This window comes from Hemiscyllium ocellatum, chromosome 9, assembly GCF_020745735.1.
Source record: "Hemiscyllium ocellatum isolate sHemOce1 chromosome 9, sHemOce1.pat.X.cur, whole genome shotgun sequence".
NCBI classification, from domain to species: domain Eukaryota; kingdom Metazoa; phylum Chordata; class Chondrichthyes; order Orectolobiformes; family Hemiscylliidae; genus Hemiscyllium; species Hemiscyllium ocellatum.
Genome location: NC_083409.1, coordinates 57,659,258 through 57,681,842, shown reverse-complemented (window position 1 = coordinate 57,681,842; position 22,585 = coordinate 57,659,258). Strand labels below are relative to the sequence as shown.

The window sequence follows — 22,585 nt, the reverse complement described above, 5'->3', positions numbered from 1 at the left end:
CTGCAAACTGTTATAATAGAGTTGAACAATATTCAGGAGTAAGCAGATTTTTATCCTTTGACTATTCGCATGCTTCCCAATTCAAAGCCAAATAGTTGTCTGCTTTCAGCTCATGGCAATTTAAAAAATTAAACTTGCTGTCATAAAATTTCTCAATTAGCAAGCAATACTTCAGTATAGTTGACAAAACCAAGACTTTAGACAAATAAAGTTCATTATGACCATTTACAATCCTATCTTCTTTGCTTTAGTATTTCTGTAAACATTCTATTTTTGCCCAATTTAATGTTAGAGCTCACTGCCTTCTATTTTGTTCTCTCTCTAATTTGTGTTAGAAGTTAACTTGCAAAAGATGGTCATTAATCATCAGTTCTAAAAGTGACTTTTCAAAAATCAATCATATGCAAAGATCTGAAGATTAATACTGACCAAGAATGTGTTCACAGTAACTTCTAGCCTATGATAAACAAACAACAGGTTCATCCTCACCAAGCTAAGCTTGCACAGAATCCAATCTTGCATGCACTTCAGGAGCAGGAGTTACTGATCCATGGACTGCTGATATTTTAACCTAATAAACTCCAGTCATGTGTCCTGCCCAAAAAATGCAGGACAAGTCTAATCCAGTCAATTACTACCCCATCTGCCTACTCTCATTTATCTTAAAAAAAATCTTAAGATTAGATTCCCTACAGCATGGAAACAGGCCCTTCGGCCCAATCCTCCGAAAAGTAACCCATCCATTTCCCTCTGACTAATTGACCTAACACTATGGGGCAATTTAGCATGGCCAATTCACCTGACCTACACATCTTTGGACTGTGGGAGGAAACCGGAGCACACGGAGGAAACCCACGCAGACACAGGGAGAATGTGCAAACTCCACACAGTCACCCGAGGCTGGAATCGAACCTGGGACCCTGGTGCTGTGAGGCAGCAGTGCTAACCACTGAGCCACTGTGCCGCCCTGCAACATGAAGGAAAAAGAGTCAAAGTCGCGATCCAAAAAGGTGGAAAAAAAGCTGAACTCAAAAGTGGAATGACAGTCACTACTCTTACATCAAAGCAGCGTTTGACCAAGGCAGGCATCAGGAGTCTACCAAAATTAAAGCACATGGAAATTGAGGGCAACACTCTTGATGGTTGGAGTTATACATAGCACACAAAGATGGTTGAAGTTGTTCAAGATCAATGGCCTCCATTCAGGAGATCACTGCATGGGTTTTTCAGGGGTCCTAATCCCAACAATTTTCAGCTGCTTTGGCAATAATCTTGCCTCCACCATACTGGTCCGAAGGAGGAGAAATTTTTGCTGATAATTGTAACATTCAGCACCACTTGCCACTCCTCAAATACTGAAATAGAAATGTGAAGGAAGATCGGGACAGCATCCAAGCTTGGGCTAATTAGAAGTAACATCTAGAATATGCAAATGCCACCCAATAACCAGCTTCAATGAAACACAATTTAATCATTCCCATATACATTAAACAGCATTACCGCAAGTGAATCCTCACAATCAATATCTTAAGGGGTGGGTTCTCATTGGGCAGAAACTAAGCTGGGTACAATAGCTACAGATGCAGATCAGAAGCTGGAAATTCTGCACCAAGTGGCTTACCTCCTGAATCCCCCATGTCAATCATTCATCAAAAAGCCAGGAGTGTGATGGAATAAGAACAAAAGGTATAGGTGCAGAAACAGGCAGTTTAGCCCATCAAATCTGCAGTACAATTCAATGAGACAATAGCTGATCTGATAATCCTCAACTGCACTTTCCTGCCTTTTTCCCCACAAGCCAATTTCCTTCCTGATTAAAAAGTCTGTCTATCTTAGCCTTGAATATAACTCATGAACCAGCCTTGACAGCTCCCTGTAGCATATGATTGCACAGACTCACTACCCTTTGAAGAAACCACTACTCAACTCTATCATAACTGGACAAACTCCACTCAGATTATGCTATTTGGCCCTAAACATTCCCCAAAGTGGAAACTACCTCTCCACATTCACCCTGTCAAGCCCGATAAGAATTTCAGATATTTCACGAAGATCACTTCTCATTCTTCCAAGTACCAATGAATACAGGCCCCAATCTTCTCAACAACTCCCCATAAGACAACCTCTCCATAACTGGAATCAGCCTAGTGAACCTTCTCTGGACTGCCTCCAAAGCCAGTACATCTCTTCTTACATAAGGAGAAAGAAGGTGTTCACGATATTTTAGGGGAAATCTGAATCGTACCAATAGAACACTTCCCTATTTTTAGATTCTCAGGCACAGAATACTAGAGAAATTCAGCAGGTTTGGCAACATTGGAGAGAGAAAGAGGCAAATTTTTGAGCCTGGTGTGACTCTTCTTCAGAACTGCAGTTCGGTCTTTGCAATGATGCTCCGTGTTTTCAGTCTCCTTGAAACGCATTTCCAATAATGGCAGAAAAGACAGTGGAGATGATCTCTGTTTAATTCATCTATTTTGTTGTTCCAAATACTCTACATGTACAAGTAAAAAGTCATGAATTTAACCATTTTCCTCCTCTTTTGACCCCATTTGCTGCTCTTTTTCCCCAATGTTTGTACACGGTCCTTTCCTGTTGCACGCTGGGTATCATTCCAAATAGCTGCCCTACAACGTTCACATATTCTTTTCCTTTGTAAGCTTATGTTTCTCCTTTCCTTACGCCCTCTCCCTACAGCCCTAGTTACTGAATTCACCAAGACAGGAGTCCCAGCAACAGTCCGAGTGAAACTTGTTCCACTGGAACAGTTCCCTTCCATCCCAGTACTGGTGCAATGGCTCATGAATCAAAACCCACTCCACCCACACCAATGTTTGAGCCTACACGTTTATCTCCTTGACTTGACTTATGCTATGACAGTTTACCTGTATCTCAGATAGTAATCCAGAGATTAACTTTCAAGTTCAGCATTTTAATTTTGCACGTAACTGTTGAAATTCCTTCAGCTGAGCCCGGGTTCTATTCCTCTCATCATTAATACCAACACTCTCCAGTTGCCTAGTTGAGTGCAGCTCCAATAACATCCACTAGGCTGGACATCATCCAGGAGAAAGCAAGCCACCTTCTCAGCTGCCCATTCACTGCCTAATGCATTCACTTTCTCAACCACCAACACAAGAGTGGCAGCAATGTGTACCTCTACTACTTACAGGGACAAAGGCAGCAGATACATGGGAGCACTATCACCTGCACATTCCCCTCCAAATCACACAACATCCTGATGGGAGATATAATTGCCATTCTTTATCGATCACTCAGTCAAAATCCAAGATGAAGGCAGAGTGGTAGACGTGATCTATATGGACTTCAATAAGGCGTTCAACAAGGTTCCCCATGGGAGACTGGTTAGCAAGGTTAGATCTCATGTAATACAGGGAGAACTAGTCATCAGGATACAAAGCTGGCTCGAAAGCAGAAGACAGAGGGTGGTGGTGGAGGTGGATTGTTTTTCAGATTGGACGCCTGTGACCAGTGGAGTGCCACAAGGATCGGTGTTGGGTCTACTACTTTTCATCATTTAAATAAATGATTTGGATGTAAGCATAAGAAGTACAGTTAGTAAATTTGCAGATGACACCAAAATTGGAGGCATAGTGGACAGTGAAGAAGGTTACCTTAGATGACAACAGGATCTTGATCAGATGAGCTAATGGGCTGAGGCGTGACAGATGGAGTTTAATTCAGATAAATGCGAGGTGCTGCATTTTGGGAAAGCAAATCTTAGCAGGACTTATACACTTAATGGTAAGGTTCTAGGGAGTGTTGCTGAACAAAGACATCTTGGAGTGCAGGTTCATAGCTCCTTGAAAGTGGAGTCGCAGGTAGATAGGATAGTGAAGGCAACATTTGGTATGTTTTTCTTTACTGGGCAGAGCAGAGAGTACAGGACATTGGGTTAGGCCACTGTTGGAATATTGCGTGCAATTCTGGTCTCCCTCCTATTGGAAAGATATTGTGAAACTTGAAAAGGGTTCAGAAAAGATTTACAAGGATGTTATCAGGATTGGAGGATTGGAGCTATAGGGAGAGGCTGAATAGACTGGGTCAATTTTCCTGGAGGTCAGAGGCTGAGGGGTGACCTTATAGAGGCTTATAAAATCATGAGGGGCATGGAAAGGATAAATAGACAAAAGTTTCTTCCCTTAGTTGGGGGAGGGGGTGGGGATGGAGGGGCAAAGAGTCCAGAACTAGTGAGCATAAGTTTAGGGTGAGAGGGGAAAAGATCTAAGAGACCTAAGGAGCAACTTTTCCCACACAGGGGTTGGTATGTAAATGGAATGAGCTGCCGAGGGAAGTGGTGGAGGCTAGTACAATTGCAACATTTAAGAGGCATCTGGATGAGTATATGAATAGGAAGGGTTTGGAGAGATATGGGCCAGCTGCTGGCAGGTGGGACTAGATTGGGTTGGAATATCTGGTCGGCATGGACAAGTTGGACCAAAGGGTCTGTTTCCGTGCTGTACATCTCTATGACTCCCTAACTTCTTTCCTAATCATACCAAAAGGTGTGCCTGCACCAATTCAGGAAAAAAAAAGTGTTACAAGGGCAAAAATGTTACAACTAGCAGGGCAGGATCATAGGACACTGATAGTTCGCTCCAAATTCTGTTTCTTACGATCCTGCCACACTAGTTACATGAAGAAGCAGTGCTCCGAAAACCAGTACTTCCAGAAAAACCTGTTGGGATTATAACCTGGCATCGTGTGAGATTTTTAAAATCTTTGCCCACCCCAGTCCAATATCGGCACCTCCACATCATATCAAAAATGAAATCTTATTTTAAAACTCAAATAGGCCCTATATTCAGCACTTTAGCCCCGAACAGTACACAGTCTACCTCAGATTACACTGGAAAGGGATGTATCCAGAATTTGAACAACAGGTGAAGTTAGCAGTCTCACACTGCTACGATGCTGTAAATCCTTTCAGTAATGACATTTTAACCATGCACCTAAAGTGATAGTTTGATCAGACAAACCAACATAGTTTTATAAAAGGGAAATCAAGTTTAAAACATTTAGATTTTTTTTGAGACATAGGGCAAAGTGATTTTCTACACTAACTGGATGCTGCTGTCAAGCCAAAAAGAGGTTTTGCCTACAACATGAATAAGTAATGAAAGATATGAGCAGCAGTGGCAGTGTGATGCTGGATATGTACATTGTACATCCCAATACTGGTGGACCGTATCAAATATCTTGACCATTTCCAACCAGAAGCACATTGGCCACACTCAACCAGCCCATGCCTGCAAGTCTCAGAAAAGTTCATCTTTAATTTAATCTATTGGTCAAAATCAACCTGTTCAGAAATGTCACAACACACCTCTAGTGCAGGTGGGACTGAATTTGGATCGCCCTGTCCAAGGGGAGGGACACAACCACTGAGGTACAAGAGGGCCAAAGCCTCTGAGACATTGGTGGATTCAACCAGACATTCAGCCCGTGTGGGAATTGAACCTATTCTATTGGTTTCCCTCTGCATGGCAAACAAAATCGGTCCAGCCAACTGTCCTAACCAACTCGGGCTAACCTCAGAATATATCTACAATTAAATAGGATTCTGCTGCCAGAATTAATGATTAAATCAGTCTGTCCTAAGAGTTACACCAGAAACGAATTTAAGTTCATCAGCCAGGTCTGCAGTTAATGTATTTGTGTGCTCAAAACTCCATATACAACTACTCAGGACCCAGTTTGAGTAGGCCACAGGAATTCATGCATACATTTCACATTTTTCACAGAAGACCCATGAAGACAGCCAAACTTTGCTGCATCTCTATGGCAATGCCCTGACCAACAAAAATCTGTCTGATCTGAGAATTAAATTTGACTGTTAACTGTCTCCATGCCAACTTAAGGCCCACATTCTCACTGTATAAAATAGTGTCTCTTTATTCAAGTCTATTTCTTGTATCCAGTTCTGATGAGCACAAGATCAAAAACAAAACAACATTTAGTCTCCTTCTAGTAATGTTAAAAATCTTAACCAGAAGTAAATGTTAGTACGATCAGATAAACCAATGCAGTTTTATCAAAGGGAAATAAAGTTTGAAAAATTTAAGTTTTTTTTAAACATAAGGGGAATGTCGTAAACTTTGATTTCAACAAGACATTCAATTCGGTGACACGTAGAAGGATAACGGGCAAAATATGCAAAGGGGTTGGTGGGGGAGAAGATAAATAATGATCCATAAATGATTATGTAACAGGCAGAAAGAGAGGGCATAAACGTGCAATTCACATTGCGATCTAGCTAGCTGCAAGGAACAGGGTTGGGCCTCAGCTGTTTACAATTTATGTTCATAACTTAGACAAAGAAATTGAAAGTAATGTATCCAAGTTTTCTGGCAATACAGTGCTGGCTTTGTTTCAGTTTTATGTTCTGTCTTAGCTCTTTAATTGAGCCTTCCTATCCATTTTATCTAAGCCCCTCAATTAAAATTTCCTATCAGCCTGCTTTGTTCCAAAGAAAATAGCGGCAGCCTCGCCAATCACGCCTCATGGCTAAAAGTCTCCAGTGCAGGCAAAATCCACACAAATCTCCTGTGTCCCCCCACCAGCCTTGCATGATTACATCCTTCCTAAAATGTGGTAAACAAAATCATGCAGAGTATTCCAGCTGTAGCCATACCACTTTTATTATATAGTTTTACCAAAGCTTACTTGGTCCTATTCTATGCCTTGTGTATAAAGCATCCTGTATGTTTCATTAAACATATTTTCTGTCCTGCTATCTTCAAGAATCTGTGCACATGCACCCAAAAAAAGCCTTTTTGTTCCTCTACACTTACAAGCATCTCTCCATTATAATAAATTCCTTCTTTATCCACCCAAATGCATCATATCACACCTCTGTCGACTGAATTCCACTTGACTATTTTTGCCCAAGCTGACCAGTCCATTGTTATTTTTCTGCAGACTACAGATATATTCCCCTCCATCAACTACCTACATCTGCAACTCAGAACTCTGTGATCTCTCAGCCATTTAGCCAAGAGCTTTTCATACTTTATGCAAAAATGGACAATTTCACAATCTTCTCTCGCAAACACTTTTTTTAAAAGAAAGAGATTACTGATCACTAAACTGTGTTGCTTATGGAGCCTTGTAATTTGCATTTATCTCAGTCAACTACATGGGCCAGATCTTTGGAGATAGATATACATCTGAAGATACGCCCTTGCTACATGTCCTAGCATGCAAACCTACAGAAGTACTGTTGCCTGGAAGTTCCAAATTCTGATAGGCAATGTCATTGAACCCCAGGATCCTCTGCTTTTTTTCTAAACAAAGCAATAAGTTGGAGACTTGAAGCAGTTCTACTGATCCAGAATATGTACTTATACAGAACATATCAAGATAAATGAATCCAGGTAACTTGACAGCCAAATCACCAATCACAATGACTACCTTTCCACTCATTCATCAAACCAAACTGTTCTCCCAGTTAGCTAGTGACAATATTCAGAAATATTCTTGAGTGGCCCATAATTTGAATTTATGGATTAATTGATAATTTCATGAAAATCATCTACACTGCGGCAAATTTAATAGAGGAATGAGTTTGTGTCTGCTAATTACCCAGATGTTGTGGTATATGGGCCTGACCTTTTCAAGTTATATTTTATGATCAGCTCTCTACATTAATTCTACATCTCAATTCAGGTCATATTTCTTGACAGTTTGCAATTAAGGATCACCACTAACAAAACAATCAAAGCACATAAATATAGGCTTTGTGTAAAATGAAAATGAATCAACCAAACAGAAACAAGATGCATCTAGCAAAGCATTATAGAATTAGAAAGTTGTGTGTGACTCACCACCAATCAATATGAACATGCAACATTTAGTAGTTTGTTGCTGCTGCTTTTCTCACAAAAAGGCTCCAATGTAAAACAAAAGGATACTTTTCAAGGTGACACATTGACTATCGTGTACAATTCAGTCTACAAAGGCCAAAGGCCAGGGTGGAAGGGAATTCATGCTCCAAGCTCCATCAGGTCTGAAGCAGTGCATGAACACCACCTTTCAGGGTTTAAATTGCATCAATTAAACATCAGTGTGTACAAAGCACTTGTTGCATTTTAATTCATTTTTCCATCTTCTGCATGGTACTTTCTCTTTGCTGATTAAAAGGTCATTTACAAGTGGACATATACTCTCAATGTCAAGCACTGGAGATGTAGGAGAGGCAGAAATTATATTACAAAGCCCTTTAAACAGACAAATAATCAAATTGTATTGTATATTTTAAGTTTAAAAGTAACCAATGACATGTCAGATTTGAACAGACTGATGCATTTCTCTGGTGTTGCTTTGGAATCTCCCCAACTCAAAAACCCTTGTCCTTTACACACCAGCAGAGGTGATTTCTCTTCTATTGTTCGCCAACATGGTACGCTTGCCAAACAACAGCCATTGCCGTCAAAAGGGAGCATGCCATGTTTTTGCCAGACTCTTCTCTGCTCCAATGGAACTTCCCAATGGACATTACACTGGCCTCAGAAGATCCCAGGAGACATGAGCAGCAATGTTGTGGCAGGGAACTCTACAAGGCACAGCAGCAATCTGGCCATTACTACCACTGCCTGGAAGATTTAGGTCAATAATTAATTGTGAACCATTTTAGCATCTTATCAAGATAGAGACGAAAACCAGAACTGAAATTGCTTTGTTAATACAAGGCTTTTTTTTTCCCAAAGTTTGCCACACGATTTTATAGCTACAATACCTTCATTAATTTTTGGTGATGATGATAAAGAAGGAGAGCCTGCAGACCTACGAGGGGTAGAATGTGCTGAGCCTGGAGCACCACTACTACCCTGCGTTGATGGAATGGAAGAGGTGCTACCAAACAAGTCACTGAGTAGGTCAGAGTTAGTTGGCAGAGGCTTGGCTGGAGCAGTAGTTGTAAAGGTCTGGCTTGTTGCACCTCCATTGAAATCAAGAAGATCGACACTTTCAGGTGCCGATGATCGAGAGAGTGCCTGCTTTTTGGCACTTTTTGGCGTCCCATGCTGTTTTTCCACACTGGTAGTACTGTGTTGGCTTGAAAGGGACAGTAGTTCATCATCTGATGGCTCACTATCCTCATTCATGAGCGCTGTTCGGTCTTCAGAGGAAGGATTAGTACCATTCTTATCACCTTTTGTTTCTGGAAAAAACAGGTACGAAAAGTCGTTACATCTTAAATAAAAACCTCACTGTATTTTTAGTACAAAGTGTCACAAATTTAAATGTAAGGAATGCATGACAAAAAGAAAAAAAACACCCTCATAAAAGAGGAGAATTTTGTAGAAAATAAAAAGCCACAGATAAAATGATGATCTATTTTACTGCAGTTACTAGTCAGGTCTGTGTATTATATTTTTCATATTGCTGCAGTTGGTATGAAAACAAAACCATACAACATTGCCTCACAAGTGGGACAACTTTGCTTTCTTTTACACCAGTCAGGTCTTTGATCCTAACCCCACATTACATTAGTTAAGCATGCATCAAAATTGTATAGTAGACATCCAAAACAAAAAAAAGGATAATTTTAGCTTTTAATTGTGTACACAAAAGAGGAATGTAAAATTGACCACCCATTACACAGGATGCTCGAGTTTCCTTTCCTCTGAAGTCAACAGGAATGCAAACAATTTGGAGGGGACTGAAATTGGGGGTCAATTTGCTAACATCTGTTTACTATTATCACTTAAACTTTAAAATGACCCCTAAAATGATTGGTAGCCCTCTGTAAAAGTTAATGTACACGTATCAAAAATAGAAATTTGTTTTAGAGATACATCAAAAAAAAGTAACTAGATGTTCACTACAGCTATGCAGTAGTGTTTAAATACCTTGCCAGTTAAGGGTTGGAAAAAACGTGCTTTGTCCTGTGCTCTTTATGTTATCTGATGAGGTTTCCACTTCAACCACAGTATCTAAAGCAGCTTTACCTGCATCAAAAAAATTAACATGTTACTGGAGAAGTAATGTTTCCATGTCTTACTTTATGCTTCAATTCTTAAAGAGGAACTCTTTAGCCATATGCAAATAACATGAAGGAAGACAGTGTCTACAGGTGAACATGAATGATTGAATCAGTGATTCCTGAATAGATCAGACAACTCCAGTTTTTCAGTCAGACACCAAAAATTATTACATTGTTGATATTTATTAGTGTACTATCTTCTTAAAATATTAACCAAAAAACAGGTGTACATAAACAAGACTTTGGGTGGGGAGTTGGAATATGCACCCGAATTCTCAATGTGCACTTCAACATGCATGGAGAATACCAAGTAACAAAATGTACCACTCTTTACAAAAGGGAACTATGTTGATTCTTTTTAAGCTGAAAACAAAACAGAAAGGAAGGCCTTGCCCTTGCATATAGGTTTTGCAAATTCTTTTAAAGTCAGGGTTTCTGTATGTCCAAGTACTTAAACAATTCGTTGGCCAAAATAAAAAAACCTCTAACTTCAATTTTCAAAAACATATTTAAGCAAATGAACTGTTTCACAGGTGACAGCGTAGACTACCTATAGTATTCCAGAAAAGACCACATCCTAGCTTACAAATAATTTACGCACTGATTAAGAATTCAGTTTGTACAAAACTTTCTATCAGGAAAGTCAAAAACAGAAGTTGCTAGAAAAGCTCAGCAGGTCCACCAGCATCTGTGAAGAGAAATCAAAGTTAACACTTCCGGTCCTGGTGACCCTTCCTCAGAGCTTCCCCAGGGAGAGAAAAAAAAATGAAAAAAACTTCCTGGGCAAGTTCTGAAGAAGGGTGACCAGATTGGAAACATTAATTCGGATTTCTCTTCATGGATGCTAACAAACCTGTTGGAGCTTTCCCAGCAACTTTGGTTTTTGTTCCCGATTTACAGCATCCACAGTTCTTTTGGTTTTTAAAAATCAGGAAAGTCATCTTAGATGTTTCAAACCAACGGTGATTACTCACTATGTTTGAGATTCCAGCCTGAAAAACTGGGGTTTTAACAAGTTTCAATTTAAACTTATTTTTATTCTCTCGTGGGAGACGGGATTGAGTGAAGCTGCTGGACCAACATTTATTCGCTGACCCTAATTGATTGTGGTGGTGGAGGTTGACTTGCCTTCTTGAACTGCTGCAGCCCGCGTGCTGTTGGCAAACCCACAATGCTATTCGGGCAGCAGCTCCAGGATTTTGAAGAAACAGCAATGTATTTCTAAATTAGGATGGTGAGTGGCTTGGAGGGGATCTTGCTGATTAGTGACATTCCCATGTATCTGCTGCCTTGTCCTTTTAGATGGACATTATCGTGGGTTTTGAAAGTGCTGTCTAAGGATTTTTGGTGAATTTCTGCAGTGCTTCATGTACTGGCACACTTCACTGCTATAATTATTGGTGGTGGCGGTGGGAGTGGCTTTTGTGAATGTGGTGCTAATCAAGCAGCCTGCTTTGATCTGGATGGTGTCAGGTTTCTTGAGTATTCTTGGAGCAAGTGGTGAATATTCCAGCAGACCTGACTTGTGCCTTGAAAATGTTGGACAGCTTTTGAGGACTCAAGAGGTAAGGTACACACCAGTATTTCTAGCCTCTGACCTGCTCTTTCAGGAATTGTATTTATATGGAGTGTCCAGTTGAACTTCTAACAAATGCTTACACCCAGAATTTTGATAGTGGGGGATTAAGTGATGGTAATGCCTCCAATATCAAAGGGTTTGTGAGTAGACTCTCTTAATAGTGATAGTTATTGCTTGGCATTTCTTTGGCACAAATATTACTTGCCATTTGTCAACTTCGCCTGGATATTGTCAGATTTTTTGTATTCAAAGTGGACTGCTTTAATATCTGAGGAGACATGATTGGTGCCAAACACAGCAAAAATCAATAATCAGCAATATTTCCCACTTCTGACCAAATAATAAAGGGAAAAGTCATTGGTGAAGCGGCTGAAGATGCTTAGGCCAAAGGACACTAATGTGAAGAACTCTTATTAAGATGGCCAGGAGCAGAGATGAATGACCTCCAACAACCACAAACATCTTCCTATGTGCCAGGTATGACTTCAACCACTGGAGAGTCTGGCCTGATACCCATTGGTTCCAGTTCTCCTAGGGGTCCTTGATACCACACTTGGTCAAATAAGGCTTTGATGTCAAGAGCTGTCACTCTCACTTCATCTCTGGAATTCTGCTCTTTTGTCCATGTTTGAACCAAGGCTGTAATGAGGTCAGGAGCTGATTAACACCCAGTTTGGGTTTCATCAGGGTTACTGAGTATGGGCTGCTTGATAGCACGGTTGATGACACTTCGTCACTTTTTTGATGATCGAGAGTAAACTGATGGGGTGATAATTGGCTTCATCCTGCTTTGCGTGTACCATGAAATGCCTGGGTAATTTTCTGCATTACCATCTCCCCAAAGATAGTGTTAGAATTGTATTGGATCAGCTTGGCTGGCGATGTTCAGAAGTTCTAGAACACATGTCTTAGTACAACAGATGGAATGTCTTGAGGGCCCAGAGCCTTTGCACCATCAAGTGCCTCCGACTATTTCTTAATACCATGTAGAATGAATGGAATTTGCTGAAGATTGGTATCTGTAATCCTGGGGACCACTGGGGTAGTCAGCAATGGATCCTCACTTGGCACTTTTGGCTGAAGATAAGGTTTCAAACTTATCTTTTGCACTGATGTGCTGGGCTCTTCCATCATTAAGGATGGGGATATTTGTGGAGCCTCCTCCTCCAGCTAGTTGTTTAATCATCAACCACTATTCACGACCGGATTGTGCCGGACTGCAGAACTTAGACCTGATCTTTGGTTGGGAGATTGCTTCGCTCTATCACTTGCCGCTTATGCTATTTAGAACACAAGGAGTCCAGGTTGCTTGCTTCACCAGGTTGACATCTCAGTTTTAGAGTCAAGATTAGAACGGTGCTGGAAAAGCACAGGTCAGGCAGCATCAGAGGAGCAGGAAAATCGACGTTTTGGGCAAATGCCCATCCGAATGAAGGGCTTTTGACCAAAACATTGATTTTTCAGCTCCTCACCTGCTGTGCTTTTCCAACACCACTCTAACATTGACTCCAATCTCCAGCATCTGCAGTACCATTTCCACCTCAGTTTTAGGATTAGGGTTACTTGATGCTGTTCCTGGCGTGCCCTCTTACACCCTTCTTTGAACCAGGGTTGATTCCCTGGCTCGACAGTAATGGTTAAATGAAAGTATGAAAAGGCCATGCGGTTGCAGATTGTACTGGAGTACAGTTCTGCTGCTGTTGATGGTTGATAGTGCCTCATGGATGTCAAGTCTTGAGTTGCTAGATCTGTTTGATGTCTGTCCCATATGGTCATGGACAGATGCCTCTGCAGCCAGCAGATTGATAACTATGTTTTTTCCCCTCTGTTGATTCCATTACCACTTGCGCTGTGGACCCAGTCTAGCAGCTACATCCTTGAGGACCCGACCAGCTCAATCAGTGGCTGAGTTGCTCTTGGCCATGGAAATCCCCCAACCAGAGTTCATTCTGTGCCAGTGCCACCACCATGCTTCCTCCAAGTGTCATTCAATATGGAGCAGTACTGATTCATCAGCTGAGGAAGGTCAGTACGTGGCATTCAGCACAATGTTTCTTGCTCATGTTTAACCTGCAGCCATGAGACTTCATGGGTCCAAGTCAACAACATTAAAAGGACTCCCAAAGTAACTCCCTCCAGACTGTACACCACAGTGCCACCACCTCTGCTGCATCTATCCTGCTAGTGGGACAGAACCTATCCATAGATGGCGATGGCTGTTTCTGGGACATTGTAAGCCATACTCTCAGAATTGTGCCTATGTCAGGCTGTTGCTTGACTGGACTGAGACAGCTATCCCAATTTTGGCACTAGCCCCCAGATGTTAGTGAGGAGGACTTTGCAGAGTTAAGAGAGCTGTTTCAGTCATTGTCAATTCTGGTACCTAGGTCAATATCAAATGGTCTGTCTGGTTTCATTTTCTTGAGATTCTGTAACAACTGATACAAGTAGGTGACTATATCATTTCAGGGGGCAGTTGTGAGTCAACAACATTACTGTGGGTGTGGAATTACATGTACGACAGACCAGGTTAGAATTGCATTTGATCTATTTATTGTGACGTGTATTTATTACAAATGGCAGATTTCCTTCCCTGCAGACATTCACGAATCAGATGGAATTTTTCCAGCAATTGACAATTGTTCCATTTCTTATGTTCAGACTCCTGATTCTAGATACTTATTAAATTCAAATTCCATCATCTGCCTCGATAGGATTCTAACCTGGATCTCTCCAACATTATTTGAGTTTCTGGATTAATAGTCTACCAATAATACAAGGCTAGAAGAAAAGTGCATTTCCTTTATCTAGGAAATTCCTTTCCCCATGCAAGTCCCTGTGTGCAATGCACCTAGCACAAGTGAATAGACAACCTCCACCAATGCCATAGTGGATCACCCCACTTATTTAGCGAGGCTAAATAATAGTGCTGCTGCATAATGCATGTATGGACATGCTTACTAGCACTGAATGCTGATACACATTGAATCTGCAAAAGAATTGTTCGTTTGGGGGAGGCAATGGCCTGGTGATATTAGCATTAGACCATATAACCCAGGAGATCCAGGTCATGTCCTGGTGCCAGGATTTGAATCCCACCATGGTAGTTTGAATTCAATACAAATCTGAATTAAGAGCCTAATGACGAACATTAAACCATTGTCAATCGACGAAAAGAAAAAAAACCCATCTGGCTTGCTAAATGACCTTCAGGAGGGAAGCTGCTGCCCTTATCTGGTCTGGCCTACAGACCCACAGCAATGTGGTCAACTCTTAAACTCCCTTTGGATAATTAGGGATGAATAATAAATGCTGGCTTAGCCAGCAAAACTCACATCCTGTGAACGAATGCTTGAAAACAAAAAGTATTAGTTACATTTTAGTTGCAAAAATCAGCATTTAAAAAAAAACTGGTATTATAAAACCAAATTTCAGCAATAATTCTTTGGTGAAATGAGCAAAAGCTGACAAATATGTTAAGCACACATTTCATTGATCATGCCCTTCACAATGACAAAAATACCTGCAGCTAATGTTTCTTGATGTTCGTGGTGGCTGGAGAATAGTGTGTTGGGTGTAAGATCTTTGGTGTTCAAATGCTCCCAGGGAGGTGTCAAGTCAAAGCGTTTATCGGAAGATTCAACCTCTACTTCCAGTATAACGTGAAACAATGGAGGATATTTCTCTGGAGAATCACAGGCATCTAACTCTGGTCTAAGTGGGGGTAAAAGATGGAAACATAGTTGTATTAAGCGAGCCAAGTAATTCTTAGCAATACTTTCCTAATTATTTTAATGATCAAACCTGCTATACCTTTCAACATGAGGAGTCTAAGTCATATAGTATAAAAACAGATACTTCAGTCCAGCTAGGCCACACCAACCATGTTCCCAAACTAAACTAGTCCCACCTGCCTGCATTTGGACCATATTCCTCCAAATCTTTCCTATTCATGTACGAATCCAAATGTCTCAAACATTATAACCATACCCACTTTCTCTGGCAGTTCATTCCATATACATATCACTGTTTAACAATGTTGTCCTCATGTCCTTATCAAATCTTTCTCCTCTCATGTTAAAAATATGACCCCTAATTTTGAACTCCCCTACTTAAGGGAAAAGACGACCTTAGCTATTCACCTCATGAAATTATAAACCACTACAAGGTCACCCTCAAACGCCAGTGAAGAAAACTCCCAGCCGATCCAGCCTATTTCGGTAACTCAAACCCTCCATTCCTGGCATCATCCTGAGATTTTTTCTGAACCATCTCCAGTTTAATATCATTCCTACAGCAGGGTAGTGAGAACTGCACACAGTACTCCAGAAGAGGCCTCACCAACATCCGGTACAACCTCAACATGACATCCCAACTACTATACTCAACGGTCTGAGCAATGAAGGCAAGTATGCTAAACATCTTCTTAACCATCCTGTCTATCTATGATGCAAAGGCTTTAGTAAAATCCAAGTAAACATCTACTACTCTGCCCTCATCCATCTTTTTGGTTACTTCCTCAAAAAACAATCAAGTTTGAGAGAGATGATTTTCCTCCAACAAAACCATGCTGACTATCCCTCAGCAGTCCTTTCCTCCCCAAATGAATGTAAATTCTAACTTTCAGAAACCCCTCCAACAACTTACCCACCATCGATGTCATTTGGCTGTTTATTTCTCCAACAGCTTAATTCAATTATTGATTTAGGCTCATTTGAACAAAACTTGCTATAAGAAGAGAATGATTTGAATTTGTATCCTGTCATAGTCAAACATGCTCTTTTATGATCTATTGTCTAAGTGCAAGAAATACTCTTTAATATTTCACATGGTTGGTTTGCATGGATACAAATTGAATAACGCTGCTCTTGACAAATATAAAGAATTGACCTCAATAACTTGTACTGGTCACATTTAACTCAAGATCTCTTCCACATTTGGAAAGTTGATTTATTCCTACGTTAGACCCTAAGCTGGGCTAACTACTTGCATGGTCTTCAAAGTGTACTTAGTCAAGGAACATGCAACATCCCCTAAATGCAAACTCCCTTGTATCATTTACAATAGGTTGCATGTTATTCCTTCAGAACAGGAAGGTCTTTCATGCAATGCAGAACGTATTATGCTAATCCTTCAAAGTCACAAAGGTAACTGTGACACACAGAGCTTACAACAGTTGTCATTTAGTTGAAGAATTCTAATTTAGATTATACTTATGCTCCATATTAAAAGTATGTACAATTGAAGAATCTAAAACTTGCATAACTAAATAACCTAGCTGGTACGGATTGAAGTTAACTAGGAAACATAGCTCACAGTTCAATCAATTAACTGTATAATCTGGCTACGCTCATTGAGTCTTAGCTTTGTGTAGTAAAACATGTGAATACTCTATGAAGATTTATTTATTTTTGTGGACGATATGATTCTTACCAATTCGTTGAAAATGAAGTATGAGAAAGATGATATCTTGACACCATGTGTCACTGAAGCTCAAATTTATCATGCATATACTGTTCCTTTTATGCCTAAAGCTAAAATAGCTGCTCTTACAAGTAATTTCATCAATTTATGACCTTTGCTCACCTTTCTCTATTTTCTGATTCAGAGATCAATGAAAATAGGACAATTTGGCCAGAATCATCTATTTTCCATTTAATACCTTGGATCGTTCATGGACTCAACTTTTTTAAAATGAAAAACACCAACATAGGATGACGGAATTGATCACCTGACCAGATTAAAAGCTAACGATACTCTTTAGGACCCAGTCTGAACTGAAAATAACATGTGATCAAGATAATAAACCGGTCACTTCTTTTGGCTAAATTGAGGTTAACTTTTCCATTTGATTCACCAAGCTCAAAAGGCACTGTACATTATTTATGCATTCGGATGCTGCAAGTTCACTTATTCTTCTTTGTTCATTGTGATTCCTTGTTCTTTGATAGCATGCCCCAGAATCATTATAGAGAATTGGCTTTTTTTCATTTGGCATTCTGTTCTGCCATTAAATCATTGCAATCCTCTGCTCGTTTCTTCTGTATCTTCCACGAACAAGGAGGTCATTCGTATGGAACATGGTTTCTAATTTCTCATTCAGGATTCTAAACATCACTCTTGGGAAAACCTCTGTGCAGTGGAGATCATAATTGGTAAACAATTGAAGCAAGGCCCCTTGAATGGCATAACAAATGTAATCACCAAACTTGGCTCTTGGTCTAAGGGTATCTGTCAGAATCCACTGTTTCCATCCAGCTTTTGAAAAACTTGCCATTGGCAATTTTGCCAAGCCATTAAAAAAAACCTGATGAAGGATCAGTGCTCCAAAAGCTACTGCTTCTAAATAAACCCATTGGACTCTCACCTGGTATTGTGTGATTTTTATCATTTAAAAAAAAGGGATGTATTTTCCTTGTAACTCCTCCCTTCAACAGGAGAGATCCACACACAACATTATTTTCATTTGTCTGGAGTGTAGTTATTGGCCCTGTACACACTTGTCAGTTCAACACTGGTGATATGGCCCCACTGCTGTCAAGCTGAAGTCTCATTTTTCCCCAAAGGATAAGGAAAATGTCTCAATTCTTTCCACTGAAAAGTAAACTACAGCATACTTTCTCCAAATCTTCAATGCTTAAATTAAATGACACAAATGACCTGCAAACTATATAGGAACAAAACACAAATGGTTTATTCATGCAGTTAAACCCAGGGGATAATAGTCACTACACACACACGCGCATAGCCACTAAGAAAGAAAGAAATTGAAAAGTAAAGAGCTTGTGATGAAGAATAATAATAAAAATAAGGGAATTAATTCAGGTGATTTTCTTCCAAGTCCGGAAAGGTAGTGTCTCGTAACGTCCTTGTAGTTGGCTGAACTTGCAGAATGTTTTTCTGTAATGATTGAGGGTGTAGCAGTGTGAGATTGTTGCATTTTCAGACAGATGAGTTTTTCTCGCAAGAGTTGCAAAAAGGCAGACTTGAAGCTTACTTCAGCTTGATGTCTGAATCAGAGTTGCATAGGCCTTAAGTTCTTAGCAGATTCAAGTTAACAGCAGTTAGATATTTACCAGACTGACACAACATTAACCGCAATCTGTTTCTTCCCAGATTGAAGTATAGGATCAGAAAATTTTTCAAAAATCAGGAAGTTCAGTCACAGATTTGAGCTCCTGGATGAATCAATTTCAACTTAACAAGGTAGACCTTATAGTTTTGGTGGGGAACATTGTTCCTTAAATGATCTAGTTGTTGGGCTATTAACACCATTTCCAGCATCATAAGTTGATAGCTCTCCATTTGTTCTCATTCACTGCTGGTAAGACAACCATATCTGCTGGTCCTTTGCAAGGCCCATACACAATGTGATATTCACATTAGATGACATCAGAGGTTTGCCCTGGTAACTGATGACTGAAGTCCTTTCAGAAATTGTGGCAGCCAAGTTACAGTCCAAAGTTCATTTTTAAAATGTAGACAAGAATGGACAGTTTTTAAAATCTTTCTTCATGCTTCATGGACACAAGTCTGAACTGCACCTATGCGTATACATACACACAGAGCATTGAACCTGCGATGCAGGGAACAAACAGGCCATGATTACGCAATATACCTAATGTTGCAACTGCAAGTTAATCTTAGCAATAGCATTGCACAAACTGATAGCTGCAAACAGAATTATATTAGGGGAGTTTTTTTGGGGAAGGAAATATGGATATATCATCCACTTTGCACTTCTGGCTGAACAGGTACCTCATCTCGTCAATGTGCATCACAGGTTAGGCTTCATAAGGAATGCTGCAGCATGTTCATGGACACACACCCCTCTCCCATTAATCATGGGAGTGTACATCAACTAAAATTGGATATAGCAAAACTAGAGATTTTGGTCTCATCTGTTGGTAGTGGGGTATTTAACAGTAAACAGCAGCTGCTCATGTTGATCAGCATGTCATCTTTGTGTTGTAGCTTCAACAGAGTGTGGATATAGAGTTACTTATTTAAAGATTGTGGTTTAATTTAATGCTACTACTAATGGCACCATGAATTGCCTTGTAAATACTCAGCTTTGAGCTTTAAAGTCTGTTCTAAGACTATTCAGCATGATAGCAGACCACACAACACATTGAGGGCATTCCCAGCATTAAGACAACACTTTTGTTTGCAGCTGTCAGTTTGTGCAATACTATCTCTAGGATTAACTTGCAACAGCAACATGGGAACAGCTGATCTGCAAAGGAGTCACTGAATCCATGTTGGGTATCCCCAAAGAGACTACATTGTTAGCAACAAATATGGTAGACTGAACTAAAAGAAACGGGATTTAAATTGCTTTTCCATCTGGAAGGAATGTTTGGACAGTAGGAGAGAGGAAGAAAGAAGGCCAAACATTAGGTCACCTGCATTTGCATGGAATGGTGCCACAGGAGGGAGTGATTGAGGAGTTGACAAGTGTCACAGACGGACAGGAACCTGCAGAAATCTGTAATTAAAGGGATAAAATAATCATGTCCGATGGTGCCATAACAGTACAGCTGGCCGAAATGACAGAATATGATGTAATAAATATGAAAGCTGATGAGGCAGAGGCAAATGACAAGTAGAACTATGGTTCTGAAAGGGAAGAGAAAGCAAGGGAAGAATTGTGGAGCCATTTCACTTTCCATGGAGCCTGTCACCAAGTCACCCTTTCATTACACATGGAGAGTCCGTGACAATGATCCATCTTCTTCAGAGCCAGCTCTCCAACAATCCTCCTCTATTTTTCCCCCCAAGAGTCAACCCCCTTTTTCACAGTTGTTTTTTCTTCTTTTTCTTTGTACCCCCACATTACTGCGTAACTGCATTAGTGCTTATATTTTTTCCCCAGCTCTCGTGTGTGCAGGTGACAGTCCTGCTCTTTTTTTTTATATTTTTTTTTACTGGCTAATCGCCTGGTTATTTTTTTTTATATTTTTTTTACTGGCTAATCGCCTGGTTATTTTTTTTTTCTTTTTTTTATATTTTTTTTTACTGGCTAATCGCCTGGTTATTTTTTTTTCTTTTTTTAACCCCCACACTACCGCCTAACTGCGGTAGTGCTTATTATTTTTAACCCCACTCTGTTCGCCAAGGCTCCATGATTGGTTCAGATTAACAGCCCTAATCAACAACTCATTCCATATGAGGGCCACCTGGCTGACCTCGTTACAATCATTGCAGAAAGCGTGATACACAGTCAAGAGATTTCACTGAAATATTAGGGTAGAAGATCGCATCAGAATAGATACAATAGAAACAGAAAAACAGCGAATGGGGTGGAGGGTATAAGTATGTGCCGTCAAGCTAAGATTGGAGTCAGTGGGTGTTTATAATGAATATTAATGGGTAGCTTAATCTTCAGAAATAGAGGCAGTAATATCAAGAAAGAGGCAAGAGACAAACTGAAAAGTGGAAATTGGAAGGAAAGTTGAAGATGTTTTCTAATTCAGGGCAAAAGCAGGAAATCAGACTAATATAGTACTGGGGGAAAAAAAGTTTAGGTTAAGGAAGAGGATGCTCATCTTCACTGCCACAAGGTGGATTGCAACAAGAAACTATTGAGTTTGTCCAAGAATGGTGAAATGTCACTAAGTGTCTGATTCGCTGACACAATGATGGCATCATTGGCCACTTTCAGCAGCAAACAGCTGAGTCTAACTTAACTGCCTGTACAGTAAACATCTCCACAATACAGCTCCTGCTGTGTAACACGTCAGCCTAATGGTCTTTCTTGGAAGGTAACAGAAATGCTCCACAAATGCATTAAAAAGACAAGGTCAGTACACATTCAAAAACAGAAGTTACTGGAAAAGCTCAGCAGGTCTGGCAGCATCTGTGAAGAAAAATCAGAGCTAACGTTTCGAGTCCAGTGACCCTCAGAACTTTCTCAGTTCTGAAGCATGGTCAGGGACCTGAAGAGTATATTTTTATTGAAATAATATTTAAAAATATTACAAGTACAAAACAATGCAATTCAAAACAATTCATAAAAACCAACCCAAATAAAAAAATTCCCAACCCACCCTCATGTATAAGCAGATATACAAAAATATAGAGAATAAAAACCTCAAACTGGCTATTTAACTAAATAAATAACCAACTAATAAATAGTAATAGCTCAGCCCAGCCAAACAAAAAACATTCATACATTCACCGTTCCTCCTGGAGTTGTAAAAAACAATTGTTACGGCTACATAAAAGCCCTTGTTAGTGTGGCAGATAAATCTGTGTCAAGGTATTCCAAGAAGGGCTGCCACGTTTTGTAAAAATCTTAGTTTTGCGATGTACCATACTCGTGAGAACATCCAGGTGAACATGCTCCATAACAAGCTTCCACCAACCCGACAGGCTTGGGGGGCTTTTGAATATCCAACCTAGCAAGATATTCTTTCTTGCACAGAACATAAGAATATTGAAAAGTGTTTTCTTATGCACGTCTACAGGAAATACAGTGGGCAGGCCCAAAAGGAGAGCGATCGAGTCCTTCACCACCCTCATGCCCAAAATCCTCTCCTTTGCACCCGCCACACCACTCTAATATGTTTGAAGCCTATCGCAAGACCAAAGACAATGGGTAAGAGTGCCCGTGCAGACCTTGCACTTGGGACAAGAAGATACCCCTGGTTTAAATTTTGACAAACGGTCTGGAGCTAAGTGGGCCCTGTGGAGAATCTTCCACTGTAAAGCATGGGTCCGATTGCAAATTAATATCTTTCCTGCATTCTTCCAAATATCCTCCCATGCCTCTGAAGAGACTTCAGCACCTAGCTCTCTCCCCCACATCCTGCAGAGTCAAAACAAACTTATCTGAGGGGGCAACCCCCCAACTGATTATATAAAGTACTGACAGAAATTGTACTCTTAGCACTTAATATTGCCCTCTCTATGTCGGATTTGTAGGGGTCAACAGTCTGGTCTATTTTTGAATAAAATCCTTAACTTGAAAAACAAACGAAAAAGAGGTCTCTATTAGG

At 40.2% G+C, this 22,585-nt stretch overlaps 1 protein-coding gene across 2 annotated transcripts in view; it reads right to left on the bottom strand.

The window, feature by feature from the left end:
• Positions 1-22,585, bottom strand: part of dnajc6 (DnaJ (Hsp40) homolog, subfamily C, member 6) — a 139,947-nt gene that overhangs the window by 45,177 nt on the left and 72,185 nt on the right. For both annotated transcript variants that reach the window (XM_060829766.1, XM_060829765.1), the window contains 3 exons: positions 15,109-15,299; positions 9,873-9,971; positions 8,759-9,181 (listed from right to left, as the gene is read on the bottom strand). In XM_060829766.1, the coding sequence (XP_060685749.1) occupies positions 8,759-9,181; positions 9,873-9,971; positions 15,109-15,299 (713 nt within the window). The remainder of the gene's footprint in view (positions 1-8,758; positions 9,182-9,872; positions 9,972-15,108; positions 15,300-22,585) is intronic.